The sequence below is a fragment of the Brachionichthys hirsutus genome, chromosome 10 (genome assembly GCF_040956055.1).
Source record: "Brachionichthys hirsutus isolate HB-005 chromosome 10, CSIRO-AGI_Bhir_v1, whole genome shotgun sequence".
Lineage (NCBI taxonomy): Eukaryota > Metazoa > Chordata > Actinopteri > Lophiiformes > Brachionichthyidae > Brachionichthys > Brachionichthys hirsutus.
In genome coordinates, this window is record NC_090906.1 from 1,813,850 (window position 1) to 1,830,388 (window position 16,539).

At 48.1% G+C, this 16,539-nt stretch overlaps 2 protein-coding genes and 4 non-coding genes across 6 annotated transcripts in view; 2 read left to right on the forward strand and 4 right to left on the reverse strand.

Moving 5' to 3' along the window:
- The window catches only part of st6gal1 (ST6 beta-galactosamide alpha-2,6-sialyltranferase 1), a 9,140-nt gene extending 891 nt beyond the window's left edge, over positions 1-8,249 (forward strand). The window contains exons 2-8 of the mRNA XM_068744239.1: positions 3,979-4,188; positions 4,278-4,646; positions 4,723-4,987; positions 5,242-5,339; positions 6,385-6,486; positions 6,700-6,874; positions 7,978-8,249. Coding sequence (XP_068600340.1) covers positions 3,979-4,188; positions 4,278-4,646; positions 4,723-4,987; positions 5,242-5,339; positions 6,385-6,486; positions 6,700-6,874; positions 7,978-8,249 — 1,491 coding nt within the window. The remainder of the gene's footprint in view (positions 1-3,978; positions 4,189-4,277; positions 4,647-4,722; positions 4,988-5,241; positions 5,340-6,384; positions 6,487-6,699; positions 6,875-7,977) is intronic.
- A 1,442-nt stretch (positions 8,250-9,691) lies between these two features.
- On the reverse strand, positions 9,692-16,449 carry LOC137900514 (early growth response protein 1-B-like). The gene is made up of 3 exons (XM_068744614.1): positions 15,999-16,449; positions 14,399-15,657; positions 9,692-9,709 (listed from the first exon to the last, which is right to left on the reverse strand). Exons 1-3 carry the CDS (start codon positions 16,192-16,194, stop codon positions 9,692-9,694), a joined length of 1,473 nt encoding a protein of 490 aa, XP_068600715.1. The 5' UTR covers positions 16,195-16,449.
- On the reverse strand, positions 10,746-10,818 carry trnav-cac (transfer RNA valine (anticodon CAC)). Its single transcript has one exon. It is a non-coding gene; the product is annotated as a tRNA-Val (tRNA).
- Positions 10,947-11,019, forward strand: trnav-aac (transfer RNA valine (anticodon AAC)). The gene has a single exon. It is a non-coding gene; the product is annotated as a tRNA-Val (tRNA).
- trnav-cac (transfer RNA valine (anticodon CAC)) lies at positions 11,359-11,431 on the reverse strand. Its single transcript has one exon. It is a non-coding gene; the product is annotated as a tRNA-Val (tRNA).
- On the reverse strand, positions 12,267-12,339 carry trnav-aac (transfer RNA valine (anticodon AAC)). The gene has a single exon. It is a non-coding gene; the product is annotated as a tRNA-Val (tRNA).
- Positions 16,450-16,539: the final 90 nt, after the last annotated feature.

A 16,539-nucleotide genomic window follows, 5' to 3' on the forward strand; every position in this document is an offset into this window, starting at 1 on the left:
CTCTGTCTCTCTCTCTGTCTCTCTCTCTCTCTCTCTGTCTCTCTCTCTGTCTCTCTCTTTCTCTCTGTCTCTCTCTTTCTCTCTCTCTGTCGCTTTCTCTCTGTCTCTCTCTCTCGCTGTCTCTCTCTGTCGCTCTCTCTCTCTCTGTCGCTCTCTGTCTCTCTCTCTGTCGCTCTCTCTCTCTCTGTCTCTCCCTATCTCTCTCTTTCTCTCTCTCTGTCGCTCTCTCTCTGTCTCTCTCTTTCTCTCTCTCTCTCTCTCTGTCTGTCTCCCTCTCTCTCTCTCTCTGTCTCTCTCTCTGTCTCTCTGTCGCTCTCTGTCTCTCTCCCTCTCTCTCTCTCTCCCTCTCTGTCTCTCTCTCGCTGTCTCTCCCTCTGTCGCTCTCTGTCTCTCTCTCTGTCTCTCTCTCTCTGTCTCTCTCTTTCTCTCTCTCTCTGTCGCTCTCTCTCTGTCGCTCTCTCTCTGTCTCTCTCTTTCTTTCTCTCTCTCTCTCTGTCTGTCTCCCTCTCTCTCTCTCTCTGTGTGTGTTTCTCTCTCTGTATCTCTCCCTCTCTCTCACTCTCTGTCTGTCTCTTTTTCTTGAGTAATTTCTGGCTATATATTTTCACGTGCAATATACAAACACCTCTGGCCGTGTGTGTCTGTTTGTGTGTGTGTGTGTGAGAGAGAGAGAGAGAGAGAGAGAGAAGGCTGAGGATTTAGGACGACGCTGCAGTAAAGCAGCCGTTACATTCATTTATTCATTAAGAGGAGGAGAAGGGGGAGGAGGAGCTGGCAGCCATATCTGAGTTTGAAGTTGTGAATCTAATCTCAGATCAAACAATAATGAAAGCTAGCCTCTGACATGCTACCCGTGGCGTACCTTCCTTCTTTTGTGGAGCTCCTCCTGCAGCCCTCCAGCCAGTCTGCTGGTCGGAGGGCTGCAGGTTCAGCATCACTCGTCTCCCTGATCAACACCTTTATCAATGGATTGTGGGCCTGTATTGATCCGCTAGCCATACAGAACCTCTACAGAACATTCCACCGCAGACTGCTCTGAAGATATGTAAGTTTTACAAACACAGGATATGGTGTTATTACCCAAAGTGCACTGGACTCTGCACGGCAGGGGCATCCTCATCCCTGAGCCAAACTTGTCTGACTGCATACCGGAATGGGACTGGATGTTACAATCCTTTTTACCTTGCTAAATGGGTAGGGATTATAGTCATCACAGGGCAGGATAGAAGGGGCTAAGGGTTTCACTGGGGTCATCAGGTGGGCACCCTCCATCATAGGTGTTTCACTGAACAGTCCCTCTAGTAACTGCTCTAGTCACTGCTCTAGTCGCTGCTCTAGTCGCTGCTCTAGTAGCTGCTCTAGTAGCTGCTCTAGTCGCTGCTCTAGTCGCTGCTCTAGTCGCTGCTCTAGTCGCTGCTCTAGTCGCTGCTCTAGTCGCTGCTCTAGTCGCTGCTCTAGTCGCTGCTCTAGTAGCTGCTCTAGTCGCTGCTCTAGTCGCTGGTCTAGACTCTGCTCTAGTCGCTGCTTTAGATGCTGCTCTAGACTGCTCTAGTCGCTGCTCTAGTCGCTGGTCTAGACTCTGCTCTAGTCGCTGCTTTAGATGCTGCTCTAGACTGCTCTAGTCGCTGCTCTAGTCGCCGCCCGAACTTTAATCTGAGGGGTCAATTCAACTGAAGGATGAAAGGAACTTATTTCCTCGGGTCGTCCCCGCCGGGCATCAGAAACAAAACATACCGGATCCCTGCTGGACTCCACGCCAGAACGATCAGTCCCCAATGCATGAGGCACTTGTAGAGTCCTAGAATGGCAGAAACCAGCAGCAGCATATCGATCCCATACATCCTCCGTGGGGCTTTTGCTCTTCTGTCCCGCTGGATCACATGCATGACTGTGGGTTGGACCCGATGACTTTATTCACAGGAGGTGAAATCAGATTCCAAACTACAACAACCAGCTTGTATTTTTGTAAATCTGTAGCATCAGCAGACCCGCTTCCTTTGCCGAATATCTCCTCCCACACCCTGATTATATTCTTCTTTTTATTTGTTCTCTGAAACATGATTTATTTAGCTCCGGTCCTGGCGTCGGGATGAGTCAAAGCACAATCAACTGCCGTTTGTTTATTGCAGCTTTAGACGACACAAAATCTACTGAAGGGATATTTTTGAAAGCTGAACGGAGGGTTGGACATGTGACGTGAAGGAACCCGATATTATGAGGTCATTTTCAGGTAAAACCTGCCAAACACTGTGGCGCGGCAGGACTAGCCCGGCCCCCTTGGACGGTCCGGATTGACTGACCTTGAGTCATTATTGGTTTGCGCACAAACCGCAGATGTGATTAGACTAGCCTGATTTTCTCTCGTCATCGGCGGAAGTGCGTCAGCTGCAAAGCATTGTGGGACAAAGGTCGAACTCTGGCTCCTTTAATCGAATTATTCCTCTTCCCTCTTTTTTCTCTATCTCTTTTTTTCTCCATCTTTAGGCCTCTCTCGTCCCTCCTCTTTTTCCATTCGGCCTTTCCTCTGAGCAATCAAGCTCTCCTCCTCCACCCCCTTTCTCCCTGATTTCCCCCCCATCGCCCACGGCAACAATGGCGCTGCTACGTCCTTGTTCTTCTTTGTTGCATCACAATCAGGGATTCAGTCAGACAGGATTTGGTTTATATCATTTAACTAATTAAAGATCTACGTCTATTTAGACTCTTATATCTGTTGGAACGGAGACATGAGGATTGTTTCATTTTTATTTTATTTTTATTCTTCCACTCTGGCTGGTAATCTTAAAGCATTCCAGGCATTGGTACTGATGTAAAGCTAAGAGCCTTGCTCTGCGAGCCGGGCTTGTCCTCAGACGGACTCCAAAGGGAAGGAGATCCAGGTGACCCACTTCCACAGAACAAGTCCCAACGCAGTCGGGTTTAATGAACAGCGCCTGAGTGACACAGAAGCCCGTCGTTGCTGTGTGAAGGACGCACTTCCTGCCTGGACATTTCCACAGCAAGGCTCTCTTTGACGTGCGCTCGTGTCCATCTGAGGAATGCAGGTTTAATATTCACTCCCCTTTTAGGTCCAACTCTTCGGCTGCTAAATGCGGCAATATGCCACAAAGCAGGATTTGTGGTGAGCGAGTATAAACCGCTAGGTTAACCTTCGATAGACATATTAACCCGGTGCGTCGCCATGGAAACGTAGCCTCGCACAGGACAGGCTATGTTTAACAGAGATGGATGTGTCATGCAGTGCTGTGAAAGTATTTGCCTCCTTCTATTCAATTCAATTCAGTTTTATTGATATAGCGCCAGATCACAACAGAAAGTCGTCTCTAGGCACTTTACAGGGTTAGCAGGGAAAGACAGAACCCAACTTGACCCATAAAGAGCAGGAACTTTGGCAACGGAGGCAAGGAAAAACTTCCCTTTAACAGGCAGAAACCTTGGACGGGCTCATGTTGGACGGCCATCTGTCTGACCGGCTGGGTTGAGAGAGAGAGAGAGTCAAAAACAAGGAGATGGATAGAGAAGTGATCTTGGTTTCTTTATTTTAATTTTAACTTCGATGTGTCAGACCATTAGACAAGCTTTAATATTAACGGCAACCTGAGTAAATACAAAACGCAAACGATGAGTTCATTGAATCAGGGACGGGAGTAACCCAAACTTAAAGGGAAGCTGTCAGACAAAGACAAGGAGGTCTAAATAAAAGACCCCAAAGAACACAACACACGCGATGTAAAGAAATTCTGTCAGTCTGGAAAGGGTTGGAGAGACATTCCGAAAGCGATGCAACGCCAGCGAACCACGGCGAGAGGCCGGCCTTCCGAAATTAGTCCAAGAGCGCTCCGAGGAAATTCATCCGGGAGAATGTCGCCTTCGGTCGTGTTTTGATGTTTGGAGGAATAAAACACGTCCTTCCTGTTGCATCGCTCCAGCTGTTAGCATCAGTCCTCCTCCTGATTGTGATCGCGATCGTGTCGTCAGCAGATCCCCGGGGCGGCCATGGACAGGGTCAGCCTGCTGTGGCGCCTGAGACGGCGGGCTCGCCGCGGGGCGCTCTGCATGGCGCTCTTCTGCGTCTCCATGGCTCTGATCTACGCCATCTGCGCTGAGAACAGCGTGCCCGTCACGGACGCCATCTTTGGGGTGCGAGCGCGAACCCGGGCTCAGCCCCGCGCCCACTCTGTCATCAAGGTATGGCTCTGGCGTCCTCGCCGGCGTGAGCTGGAGGTTGTCCAGCGGTTGTCAGAGATGTTTGAACGTTGGCACGTCGCATCCCACAGGTGCTGAGAGGCGGGGCCAAGCCCATGTACGTCAACCCACAGAAGCTCCCGGGTGTAATCCCAGGTGACCCCCACCGTCAAATCCCCGTCCTCTCCTCTCCAAACCGCACCCAGGAGGCCGGGGAACCGTCGCCAAAGCTGAAGCACAGAGAACGGGAGCCCTCTGGGTTCTTCTCCTACCTGCTGCCACGCCCCCTCACCCGCGCTCTGGAGACGATGTTCGGAGGCCGGCGGAGGGGAGAACTGAGCGGCAGGGGGGGAGACGCAGAATTCTTCGGGCCTCACGGGCTTTTGGGAGAGGTGTGGGATGATGAGATGTCCAGTAGCATGCTGGGAAACCGACTGAAGAAGGTGGTGCAGAACTATCAGGTGAGACTTTCTGTCTTTTCTTTCTCTTTTTTCTTGCCCCTCCCTCATTGTCTTCTCATATTATTTTTTTTGTCAGGCGATGAATAAGTATGGTGTCGAGGTTTCCGGTCCCGGCGGCGTGCCCAGCAGACCCAAACTGAGCGGTCCAAAGCTTCTCTGCGAGCTGAAGGACAAGGTAGAGGTCACGACCTTGACCTCCGACCTCCAGCCGTTTTCGTCAATGCCGTGGGCCACCCAGCTGCCCCCCAAGCAGCTGTCCGCTGACCTCGGGCCGTACAAGAGCTGTGCTGTGGTGTCGTCAGCGGGATCGTTACGGAACTCCGGCCTGGGAAAAGAAATCGGTGAGACGTTTTCACCGGGATGTTTGGGAAGGAGATAATTGTGTGTATCGTCAACAATCTGGAGTCTGTGGTGCATAAAAGCGAGCAGTCGGGTGGGGAGAGGCCATCCTCACGGCGCTCTGCTGGGTTTCTTTCTCCAAACCTTTTTTTTTTAAATTGTTATTATTTTTACATTCAGAAAATGAAAATCTTTTGCATCAGTGTTTCAAAAACTTTCACTTCTTCTAAAACCTTCTCCCCTTGTGAAACGACAGACTCCCATGATGCTGTGCTGCGATTCAACACCGCCCCCGCCACCGGCTACGAGAAAGACGTCGGCTCCAAAACCACGATGCGCCTCATCAACTCACAGGTGCGGCAGACTCTTATTTGTCTGACAGGAAGGAAGCCTGTCATCGCAAGCTCGAACACCTGTAGGTCTCAAACTGTGGAAACTTCTTCAGTTACATTTAAAATAAAAAAAAGTGCGTGTATCTGCAGCGTAAATGAGTCAAAGACAAATAAGAACTGATCTCATTGTTTCCACTTAAATGTCCGTCTGGGATTCGTATTTATTCACTCTGTAAACGAACATTCACAAAGCAGCAGTGAAAACGTTTGTTTAAGCTCCATTTCCAGGTGTGACATTACGAGCTGCTACAGACATGGATGACGTGGTTAAAAACTGAAGAGCAGAAAGCATTCAGATGGGCGATATATGAAAATGGATTCTACGCAGACTCTGAGCAGTCCATCCATCCGTCATCTTGTCGAGGCCACACAGAGACAGACAAACGCTCACACCTGCAGAACAATTGGAGCGATTGTTTCACCTGAATTGTGTGTTTTTGGGGGTGAGAGGAGACCGGAGAACCAGAAGAAAACCCACGCGGACACGGAGAGAACGTTCAAAACTCCGCACATATTAGATTCGAACCCGGTGAGGCGACAGTGCTAACCACTACGCCATCGTGCTGCCCTAGGCTTAGTTCACACTGAAGGCTGACGTGACCCAAGTCCGATTTTTTCAAATGCGACCCGGACCGCTTGGATATGTGGTCCTAAATCCAATACGTGTCCGATCTTTTGCCATGCGACTTGAGTCTGAACGGCCAGGTCGCATTATTCCGACCTACTCGTCACTATTGTGCGACTCCGTAACCACGCGATTCTTTGTAGAGCCGCGCTCCTTCATCTCCAGTCGACCCGAGGAAGGCCAAAGGTTGAGTGGGTCCTCCGTGACTTCACCCACACCATGTCAGGAATATCCCGGCTGGATTATTCCAGAATTTGGTGACATTTTTAACTGAAAATCTGTTTTCACGTAACAGAGAGAGTAACGTTCAGGAACAGTGCTTGGGGGTGTGTTCTGAATTCCAGGCCCGTATGGGTTCAGACTTGACCCTGCTCTCTTCTAGGTGATGGCGTCGGAAGACCATCGCTTCCTGTCCAGTTCTCTGTACAGCTCCGGTTCGCTGGTGGCCTGGGACCCCGCCCCCTTCTCTGCCGACCTCTCTCAGGTGACATTTACACCAATCAGAACAGAAGCCGGGGGGCTGAATGTTGATAGAAACACAGAACATTCGGAAGTTCAACATTCTACTAGCCTACATTTTTCTGTAGCAGCAGGAAGCCAAATCTATGAGCAAGTCGTGTTTGACGGACACACAGACAGCGTCCACTAGCTTACTGTGTCTAAAGTTAGCCTTCACCGTGCTATGTGGTCTCCACAGTGGTACAACCGCACAGACTACCCCATCTTCACCCAGTACCAGAGATACAGGAGGCTGCACCCAATGCAGCCCTTCTACATCCTGAACCCCCGCTTTGAGTGGCAGCTCTGGCAAAGAATACAAGATAACATGGCTGAGCCCATCCAGAAGAACCCGCCCTCTTCCGGCCTGCTTGGTGAGTGAAACCTCAACCCTTCCTCCCCTTCCTGTTTATAAACGCAGTTCACAACACATCCGTTAACGCCCGCCCAAACGATCACCACAACAAAGTTCAGCGGTCACGCAGTAGAGTTCAGTGAATAGTTCAGTAGAGTTCAGTGAATATTGCAGTATAGTTCAGTGAATAGTTCAGTAGAGTTCAGTGAATAGTGCAGTATAGTTCAGTGAATAGTTCAGTAGAGTTCAGTGAATAGTGCAGGAGAGTTCAGTGAATACTGCAGTAGAGTTCAGTGAATAGTTCAGTAGAGTTCAGTGAATATTGCAGTATAGTTCAGTGAATAGTTCAGTAGAGTTCAGTGAATAGTGCAGGAGAGTTCAGTGAATACTGCAGTAGAGTTCAGTGAATAGTTCAGTAGAGTTCAGTGAATATTGCAGTATAGTTCAGTGAATACTGCAGTAGAGTTCAGTGAATAGTTCAGTAGAGTTCAGTGAATAGTGCAGTAGAGTTCAGTGAATAGTTCAGTAGAGTTCAGTGAATACTGCAGTAGAGTTCAGTGAATAGTTCAGTAGAGTTCAGTGAATAGTGCAGTAGAGTTCAGTGAATATTGCAGCAGAGTTCAGTGAATACTGCAGTAGAGTTCAGTGAATACTGCAGTAGAGTTCAGTGAATACTGCAGTAGAGTTCAGTGAATATTGCAGCAGAGTTCAGTGACTACTGCAGTATAGTTCAGTGAATACTGCAGTAGAGTTTAGTTAATACTGCAGTAGAGTTCAGTTAATAGTGCAGTAGAGTTTAGTTAATACTGCAGTAGAGTTCAGTGAATATTGCAGCAGAGTTCAGTGAATACTGCAGTAGAGTTCAGTGAATATTGCAGCAGAGTTCAGTGAATACTGCAGTAGAGTTCAGTGAATACTGCAGTAGAGTTTAGTTAATACTGCAGTAGAGTTCAGTTAATAGTGCAGTAGAGTTTAGTTAATACTGCAGTAGAGTTCAGTGAATACTGCAGTAGAGTTCAGTGAATACTGCAGTAGAGTTCAGCGTCTCCAGCATCATCCTCCGGCTCCTGCCGGGACGTCCCACCTGCGTTTTGAAGCCTCCTCTCCCTGCTTCCTGTCCAGGCACCATCCTGATGATGTCGCTGTGCGAGGTGGTGCACGTTTACGAGTTCCTGCCGTCGCGCAGGAAGACGGAGCTGTGTCACTACTACCAGCGTTTCTTTGACGCCGCCTGCACGCTGGGGGCCTACCACCCTCTGCTGTACGAGAAGAATCTGGTGAAACGCATGAACCAGGGCTCCAACCGTGACATCTACACCCACGGGCGCGTCACGCTCCCCGGCTTTAGCCAGCTGAACTGCACCCAAGCTGCTGGAGGCGTCCCCGACGCCTGACTGGGAAACGCAGGGGATACTCGAACGCAGCACGAAGACTCACAAGGAAGAGGCCGCGTGACCGCGTCGTGCCGCCACCCCCAAAGGACCCGCCCACTAGAAACACAACAGGTTATTGGTCGTTGACCCCTCAGAGTCGTAGCCCCCTGGTGTTCATACATATATCTACAGCTCTACACGAAACCAACTCAAATATCAGTGGATGGGAAAAAACACACGTCACTGTATTTGAAGTCACCGCAGAAGTTATGCAAAGTTGATGTTTTACTAAAGCATAGTATTACATTTAAAACTAACACCCCCTAATTCCTAATTGGATGTTGTCTGCAGGTGTTTATTATCAGCCGTAAAAAGATGTGTGTCCCCATCTACTGTAGATGGGGACACACATCCTCCACAAGGATCTAATGAGTCTGAATCTGTTTTAGTTCTGCCACATAATGGCAGAGGAGGTGTTGCAATAATAAACGTAAACAAAACATTACAAAGGCAAATAATAGTGCAGGAGAGGAAAAGAAGCCGAAAGGGCTTATATAAAAATCCTCCCCTCAAGTTCAAATTAACTAAACGAAATCAATCAAGTTGAAGTTTCTTATTCTGATTTTTATCGCCCTATTTTCAGGACTTGAACGACACTTCGTCAAGCAGCAAGGAAGTCTCGGCTTGAAGTCTGTAACGTAACGAAAGACATGGTCTTAATAGTTCATTGTCGCTTTGCGCTAAAGAGAGATATTTTTTAGCAACTTAGAAAACGTACATTCAAAATGGCTGATTCCAACTAAATCCAGGGATGTTTTTGTTTGTTTGTTTGTTGGCATAATGAGATTAAATTCAAGGATAGATTTCATTGGTAGCCTGCATCGACTGTCCGTGCTAGTCAGCTAGCCTGTTAGCCGTTGTGGTAGATAAACAGGACCTGGCTGTCTTTCGTATAACAGCTTCCACTGCATGTCTGGATCTGAACTCGACTCAGAGTGAAAACAGCAGCCTGGTGCTCCGTGACTTTTATTCTATTGTTGCTAACGCATGTGACTCCGCTGTAGCGGTTCGACCCGACGCGGCTTCACGCCACCAGAATATAAGAACACAGAATTATTCTGATGACCAGAGAAACGAGCCGCATGGCGCAGAGTCAGCTTTTAGCCCTTTCCTAAAGCAAACTGCACCATTATTCACCATCGTTCTTATTCCTATTCGCGTCGACTGACTTTAGCCAGGTAGTCTGCATGCAAAGATCTTTGATCATTAACATTATTATGTGTCTAAAATGTAGAGAAAGCCCATTGGTTTGTTGTTACCTGTGTGGGAATATTATTTAAGTTAATTCAAAACTGGGAAAAACGAAATAATGAAATGTAAATTAAAAGGATAATATAACCAATGCATTGATTTCTCATTTCTTACACTAATAAAAAGACATCAAAGTTTGTTGCAGTTCATTTTCAGCATATGTTAGCGTTCTAAAAAGCTTACATAGCCCCTTTTTAGTAAATAAATATTGAGGGGGGGCAGAACAGGAAGTCGTAAATGTTCAGTCCCAGGATCCATTCAGGAGTTGATTCTTCTACAGGGAATGTTGAATTCCACCTCGGCCCGAAGCCGAATGGATCCGTCTCCCACAAACAGAACGGCTTTTGTTTTTCAGAACGTGTTTCTTACCCGGAATTTCTGCTTGACTCAGGAGGAAAACACTTGAATAATTGGTCAGTGCATTTCAACATTTTCTTCCGATGCAGTTGTCCCGACGCCTGGATATTAAATTTGAGTTGTCAGTGACTATTTGTATTTGTATTAAATGCTTTGTCATTTTATTTTAGCTGACACCTTCTTCCTCTGCTTTGCCTTCAGCCTCTCTTGGCATCTAATGGGAATCATTGCGAAGTGGTTTCATCAGATTTTTGACATTTATTTTGTATCATTGTATTTTTTTTTTTTTACTGGGGTGGCCCGGTGGCGCAGTGCCTCACAGCAAGGAGGTCACGGGTTCGAATCCAGCTTGTGGCCTTTCTGCGAGGAGTTTGCATGTTCTCCCCGTGTCTGCGTGGGTTGCAAAAACATGCAGATTAGGTGTGTATGCGTGTGTGTGTGATTGGCTGTCTGTGTGGCCCTGGTATGAACTGGCGACTTGTCCAGGGTGTGCCCCGCCTCTCGCCCATTGACTGCTGAGATGGGCTCCAGCTTGACACCGATAACGGACAAGGCGGTTGGAAAATGAATGAATGAATTAGTTTCTTTACTTCCCTCTTTCTGGATCTTTGTCACTTGATGTTAGAATAAAAGTTAAAAAATGAAATCCTTTCATATATCCTGTATAGACCTGTTGAAAACATTTCACATTTTACGGTTCAACGCCCGCATATTTGTGATTCTTAAAGACACATTTATTATACACACATCTATTTTATAAATTTTGCGTCTGTTGTCGGAGGGCCGGATTCTTCCGACGTGACGTCACTTCCCTTCCAACTCCGCGTGCTCGTCTAAGATCGTCTAAAATGATTCCGCCCGGTTTCGAACCGGGGACCTTTCGCGTGTGAGGCGAACGTGATAACCACTACACTACGGAAACGCTGAGGAGGCGAGTAATTCACAATGTAAAGTGTCTTCGAGTGTCCAGAAAAGCACGAAATAAAACCAATGTAGTATTATTATTATAAACTAGTACTCACAAGGTGTTATTTTTGGCGTTTTCCTGTGGTTTCCGTAGTGTAGTGGTTATCACGTTCGCCTAACACGCGAAAGGTCCCCGGTTCGAGACCGGGCGGAAACATGGCGCAATCTTTTACGTGAATGTTGAAATGATCGTGTAAATTATTTGTCTTGTGTGAATTGTTATTCATGCAAATAGAGAACATTCGCATGTTCTCCCCGTGTCCGCGTGGGTTGCAAAAACATGCAAATTGGGTGTGAACGTGTGTGTGTGATTGGCCGTCTGCCGTGAACTGGCGGCTTGTCCAGGGTGTTCCCCGCCTCTCGCCCGGTGACTGCTGGGATATTTTCCGATCCGCTTTGTCCGTTACCGGAACCAGCACGGTTCCGGTAACGGACAAAGCGGATCGGAAAATGAATTCTAAAATAGAGATACAGTTACTCCTGAAAAACAAAATAATGTTTCCGCCCGGTTTCGAACCGGGGACCTTACACTTGTGAGGCGAACGTGATAACCACTACACTACGGAAACTGCATGAGCCCGACGACGCTGAATGTTAATAAACATAACTCCGAACAGACATAACTCTATAAAGGTTTATTTATTGAGATGACAGGGGACTGCATTCCGGATCAAAAGCTTTCAGGACTAACGACTGAAAGCCTGTCAGTTAATTCTCGTTATTATTTTTGACTGATTTTTGACTGATTTGCTTCACAACAGCGAACCCTGGAGGATAGATCGGGCTGATGCATCAACAACCACACCGGGAGGGACACATCACCCATAGCTTTGTCCCGTTTGGGTGAGTTAATACCAAGTTTTGCTTAAAAAGAAATAAATAAATAAAGATTGTTCAACGTTTCTATACATTTAAAAATCAGAAAAGCACAAACCTCCGCCGAGCAGCTCATTCCCCTCTTGATTGGATTCACACCGTCCACACGGTGATCTGGATCATCATCAAAAGGTTCTAAATTGTTCTTGGTATCTTTATACACCAACCATGAAAAGTACAAGTGAATCAGAGTTTATGTGTATTTTAACTGATTTTTTAGTTCTTAAATGGGTTTTAATGTTAAAATGTAAGATTTTTTTCCTGACCTCATTCTGGATCAGATCCAGAAGACATTTTACATGATGGTTCATATCGGACCCCTTTATCGTGACTGTGATTTCTGGTGAGTGAATTGAATGTATATTTTACAAGATATGATTTGTGTTGAAAATGCCTCCGTTATAAGAAAATGGTATACAACGGATACGAACAACTTCTTTATAAAATCGTAAATCAAATATTTTAGTCCAGTCAGCCGTCAAAAATGTAACCTCCTTTAGCGGAGGTAAAAAAAAAAAAAGAATAATGTGTTTCCGCCCGGTTTCGAACCGGGGACCTTTCGCGTGTTAGGCGAACGTGATAACCACTACACTACGGAAACCCTGACGGACGACTTAGACACACAGACTCAAGACTGTTGTTCAGGCCGCGTTGTGTCAAGGGGCTATGTTTTTTTTTTACGTATGTAGTATGTGAATCCGGCAGCTCGCAGTTTTCCGCAACGTAGCGGAAGATCACTGGTTCGAAACCGAAAACACGATAATAACTACGTGAAATTAACGTAAGTATTATAATAACCTCTATGTAACATTATTATTTGTTGTTCGGACAGCACCGGAAGTCTCTCGTCTTCATGCTGTTAACAAAAGTAATATTGACAGGAAACATTTACGCGTCAAACCCGCACAGATCAATAATGCGGCATTGAAGAGACAGATTTATTTAACACGCGCACACACACACACACACACACACACACACACACACACACACGCCCTCCAGCAGGACCTGATGAACCTGCCCTTCAAGCTGTTACGTCACAGACAATACGGTTTCCGGGCGTCCCGCCAAAAGAAAGCTCCTTATTTGGGCGTCGGACGTCCGCTGCAGGGCCAGGAAACACCATATTTGGGCTGTTAAATCGTCGTTCTTCCTGCAGGGAGCTGGCTGGCCTCCTCCCATTGGCTGTTTGACACGCAGAGGATTTACTGCTGACATAAAAACTCGCGTTCACACACACACACACACACACACACGCGCGCGCACACACACGCACACACTGAGGCTCAACTACAAGCTTTGTACTCTGATTTCTCAACTAACAAAAACGAAACTAGAAGAGCACAGACCTCCCCCAATCAGCTCATTCCCCTCCTAATTAGATTTATACTACACATACGGTGATCTGGATCATCTAAAGGTTCTACATTTTTCTTGGTATCTTTATACAGATGTTGATGTGTATTTTTAACTGATTCTTGTATCCGTAAATGGGGTTATCAATGTTAAAATTAAATATTTTTTTACTGACTCCATTCTGGATCCGATCCGGATGAAATTCGGCAGTGAGATAGAGGTCTCCACCCGACTAACTTCATAAACATCGGTCAATAATCAACTGAGATATGGAGGAACAAATGTTGATGCTCCATTAATGAAAGTTTCAAAGTGATCCAGAAAATTCCTGATAACATTCCCTATATTTCCTGAAAATGTCATCAAGATCCATTTGTATATTTTTGAGTTATGATGCTAACAGAGACAAACTAACTAATCCTGCAATTACATAAGCCCCGCCTAATAATAATAAAATACTGTACTAATAAAAAATGATTATTGTCTTGTCTGTTATTTGTCTTGTCTTGTTATTATTTATGATTATTTTTTAAATTAAAGGTATCAAAATGAAGCTAGTTAAGTTATTATCGAACATTCTTATTTACTATTATTCTGAATTTAAATGGGCTTAATTCATGAAATGTTCTTTGGGTCTGACAGTTGAACTCACATATTTTATTCACAACCAGATTGGGCCGGCTGATCTCTCGTTTTCTAAAAGTCCCACAGATCACCATGGAAACCATATTTTAGCATCAGCAGCCGAAGGACATTGCCAAACCTGAAATAAAAGCAAGAACAACATTTTATTTTTGTCTCTTAAAGATAAAATTTATTCGGTACAAAATAAAAAAATATCAAACTGACCTGCATGTAATAATCAAAAATAATCCCAGAACCTACATAGTAGGTAGAAGTACATTGGGTACATGCTCATGTATTTTATAAATACTACATGCAAGCATCATATATACACATTTCCCTTTAAAAAGTACTCATATTCTGCACATTCAAATAGGAAACTCCCAAATTAAGCAACATTACAGATCATTTTTGGTTATAAGAGTATCTAAAAATGAGTTTTTATTCATTGCTGAAAATTAAAGTTCATGTCCAGCACGTCATTTTAACCCCAAAGCTGCTGGACAAGATCCAGCATGGTTTCACTCATAGACAGACAAACATGGTGTCTGTTGACCTTTGACCTGTGCTCAAAAACTATCCTCAAGTTCGATCCAGACGCATCTGATATGCGAGTTCACCATGAAGGCAGAGGTCAAAGGTCATGGCGGGACAGGTGAGCGAGCCTCCGGTCAGCAGACGTTGGGGGAGTGAAGCTCCGACTGAGGACTCCCCATTGGAGAGGAGCAGCAGGAGGAGGAGCAGATGAGAGGGGATGCTGAGGACGTGTAGCAGGAGGTGAAGCAGGGGGAGGCGGCCTGCATGCGGAGAGAAGGGTAGGGAGAGGAGGGGAAGGAGGAGCCATGAGCAGGGGAGGAATAGGCGGAGCAAGGCGAGGAGGTCAGAGGGGGCGTGTAGGCAGGGGGGCTGCTGGTGGGCATGGGGGCAGAGGACGGCGTGCCGGTCCTGTCAGCCTTGCGGTCGCGCTGCCTCAGGTGGATCTTGGCGTGCCGCTTACGCTCGTCGCTCCGGGCGAACTTGCGGCCGCACTCGTTGCAGGCGAACGGCTTCTCGCCGGTGTGCGTGCGGATGTGCGTGGTCAGGTGGTCGCTGCGGCTGAAGCTGCGCATGCAGATGCGGCACTGGAACGGCTTCTGGCCCGTGTGCATGCGCACGTGCCGGGTCAGCTCGTCAGAACGGGAGAAGCGGCGGTCACAGCCGTCCGCCGGGCAGGCGTAGGGACGCTCGTGCGGCGGCGGCCGGCGCTGCCCGCCTGCGGGGGACTTCTTGATGCGGCTGGATTTGGGGAAGTGAGCCTGGTAGGCGGAGTCTTGAGGCTGCGTCTGGATCTGGATCTGCGAGGAGAAGGCTTTGATGGTGGAGAGCGGCGTGAGCGGCGGCGGCAACGCCGGCGGGTTGGGGCTCTGTGCCAGGAGAGGCTTCTGGTCCTGACCCAAGCCCAGGTCGCCTCCCTGCAGCTGGGGGGGCAGCATGTAGTCCGGGAGCATCGGCACCGCCATCGAGGGCGGCTGGAGGCCGTGCCTGGATGTGGAGGCGGGGTAGGCTGGAGGGGGGCCCTGCAGCTGAAGAGGATCCATCTGGGACTCCGGGGGGGGGAGCAGGAGGTCCGAACCCGCGGCGGTGGTGTAGGTCGCCGTGGCCGAGAAGACTGAGGCGATGTCGCCGCCGGGACCGCTCGCCTGGGCGGAGCTGTAAGCCGACTGGGGCGGTGCCGACGGTGTCACGGAGGATGAAGAGGAGGACAGGCTGCAGGCGGTAGAGGGGGGAGTCGCCATGTTGACCCACCCCGTGAACAGGCTGAGAAGAGGCTCCGCCCACAGGCCGCCGCCACCGGAGGCGGAGTTTGACGGCTCGAAGCTGAAGCGGCCGCTGTACGCCAGAGCTGGAAGGCGAGGAGTCAGAGGGGGGAGGGTCAAGTCCAGAAGCTCCGACAGGGAGTCTGAAAGAGAGGAAGAGAAGAAGAAGGTCAGAGGTCAACAGGAAGCAGCTGATCACCTGAGAAATCTGAATGGACGCAATCAGTCCAGCGCCTGGAAGCGGTTTACTTTGGTCATCATATTTCAAGAAAAAAACAAAAACCACTAACAGTAAATATTTCCATGTCAAAACAAAATCATTACTGATGTTCAAGTAGAATGAATCCTTAAAATGTTTGCTTCAAATTTGCCTTTATGAGCATAAAACATTAAATATATATATATATCTGCACATGTGAAGTTGAGGGGTCAACACTGACTATCTCGTATTATTCTTTCCACGGCGCCACCGGCCTCTGCTCACCTCCGTACTCCCCGCTCAGCAGCGCGCCTCCCTCCGCTGCCGGCATGGCGCCTCCCGCCGCGGCGCTCTGCAGCAGCATCTGCAGCTCCTCCAGCTTGGAGTAACTGTCCACCGGGGACGGGGGCTGCTGGAAGCAGGACAGGGGCTCGGAGATCTGCAGGGTGGGCATGAGCAGCTCTGCTTTGGTCGCAGCCATGTCCGGCAGCCGGTGAGGAGTCGCGCCGCTCCGGGAGCTCCGGGGCGCCGGGAAGAGGCGCTGCTCTGGCCGGGCTCGCGCTGCCGCTGCTGCCGCTGACAGGAAGAAGCCGAAGATGGAGGGTCTTCAGCTTCGTGAGAGAATGTTGGTGTTTCGTGCGGAGTCTTTGTGAATGAATTCACCGGGGAACATCAATAACTCCGGTTGCTGTTGTTGTTGTTTACGTGTGGACGGGACGGGACGGGGGGGCAACATGAGCTCTGTCAAGTTCCCTCAATGAGGATTCCCGGCTTTATAAAGACTCCTGCGTGACGTATGTCCCCCAAATATGGCAGGACGGAAGCC

Excerpts from the sequence above, each read along its gene's own strand:
- LOC137900514 (XM_068744614.1), bottom strand. The coding sequence starts at position 16,194 with ATGGCTGCGACCAAAGCAGAGCTGCTCATGCCCACCCTGCAGATCTCC. Across the intron at positions 15,658-15,998 it reads GCTGAGCGGGGAGTACGGAG|ACTCCCTGTCGGAGCTTCTG; the intron begins GTGAGCAGAGGC and ends CCTCTCTTTCAG.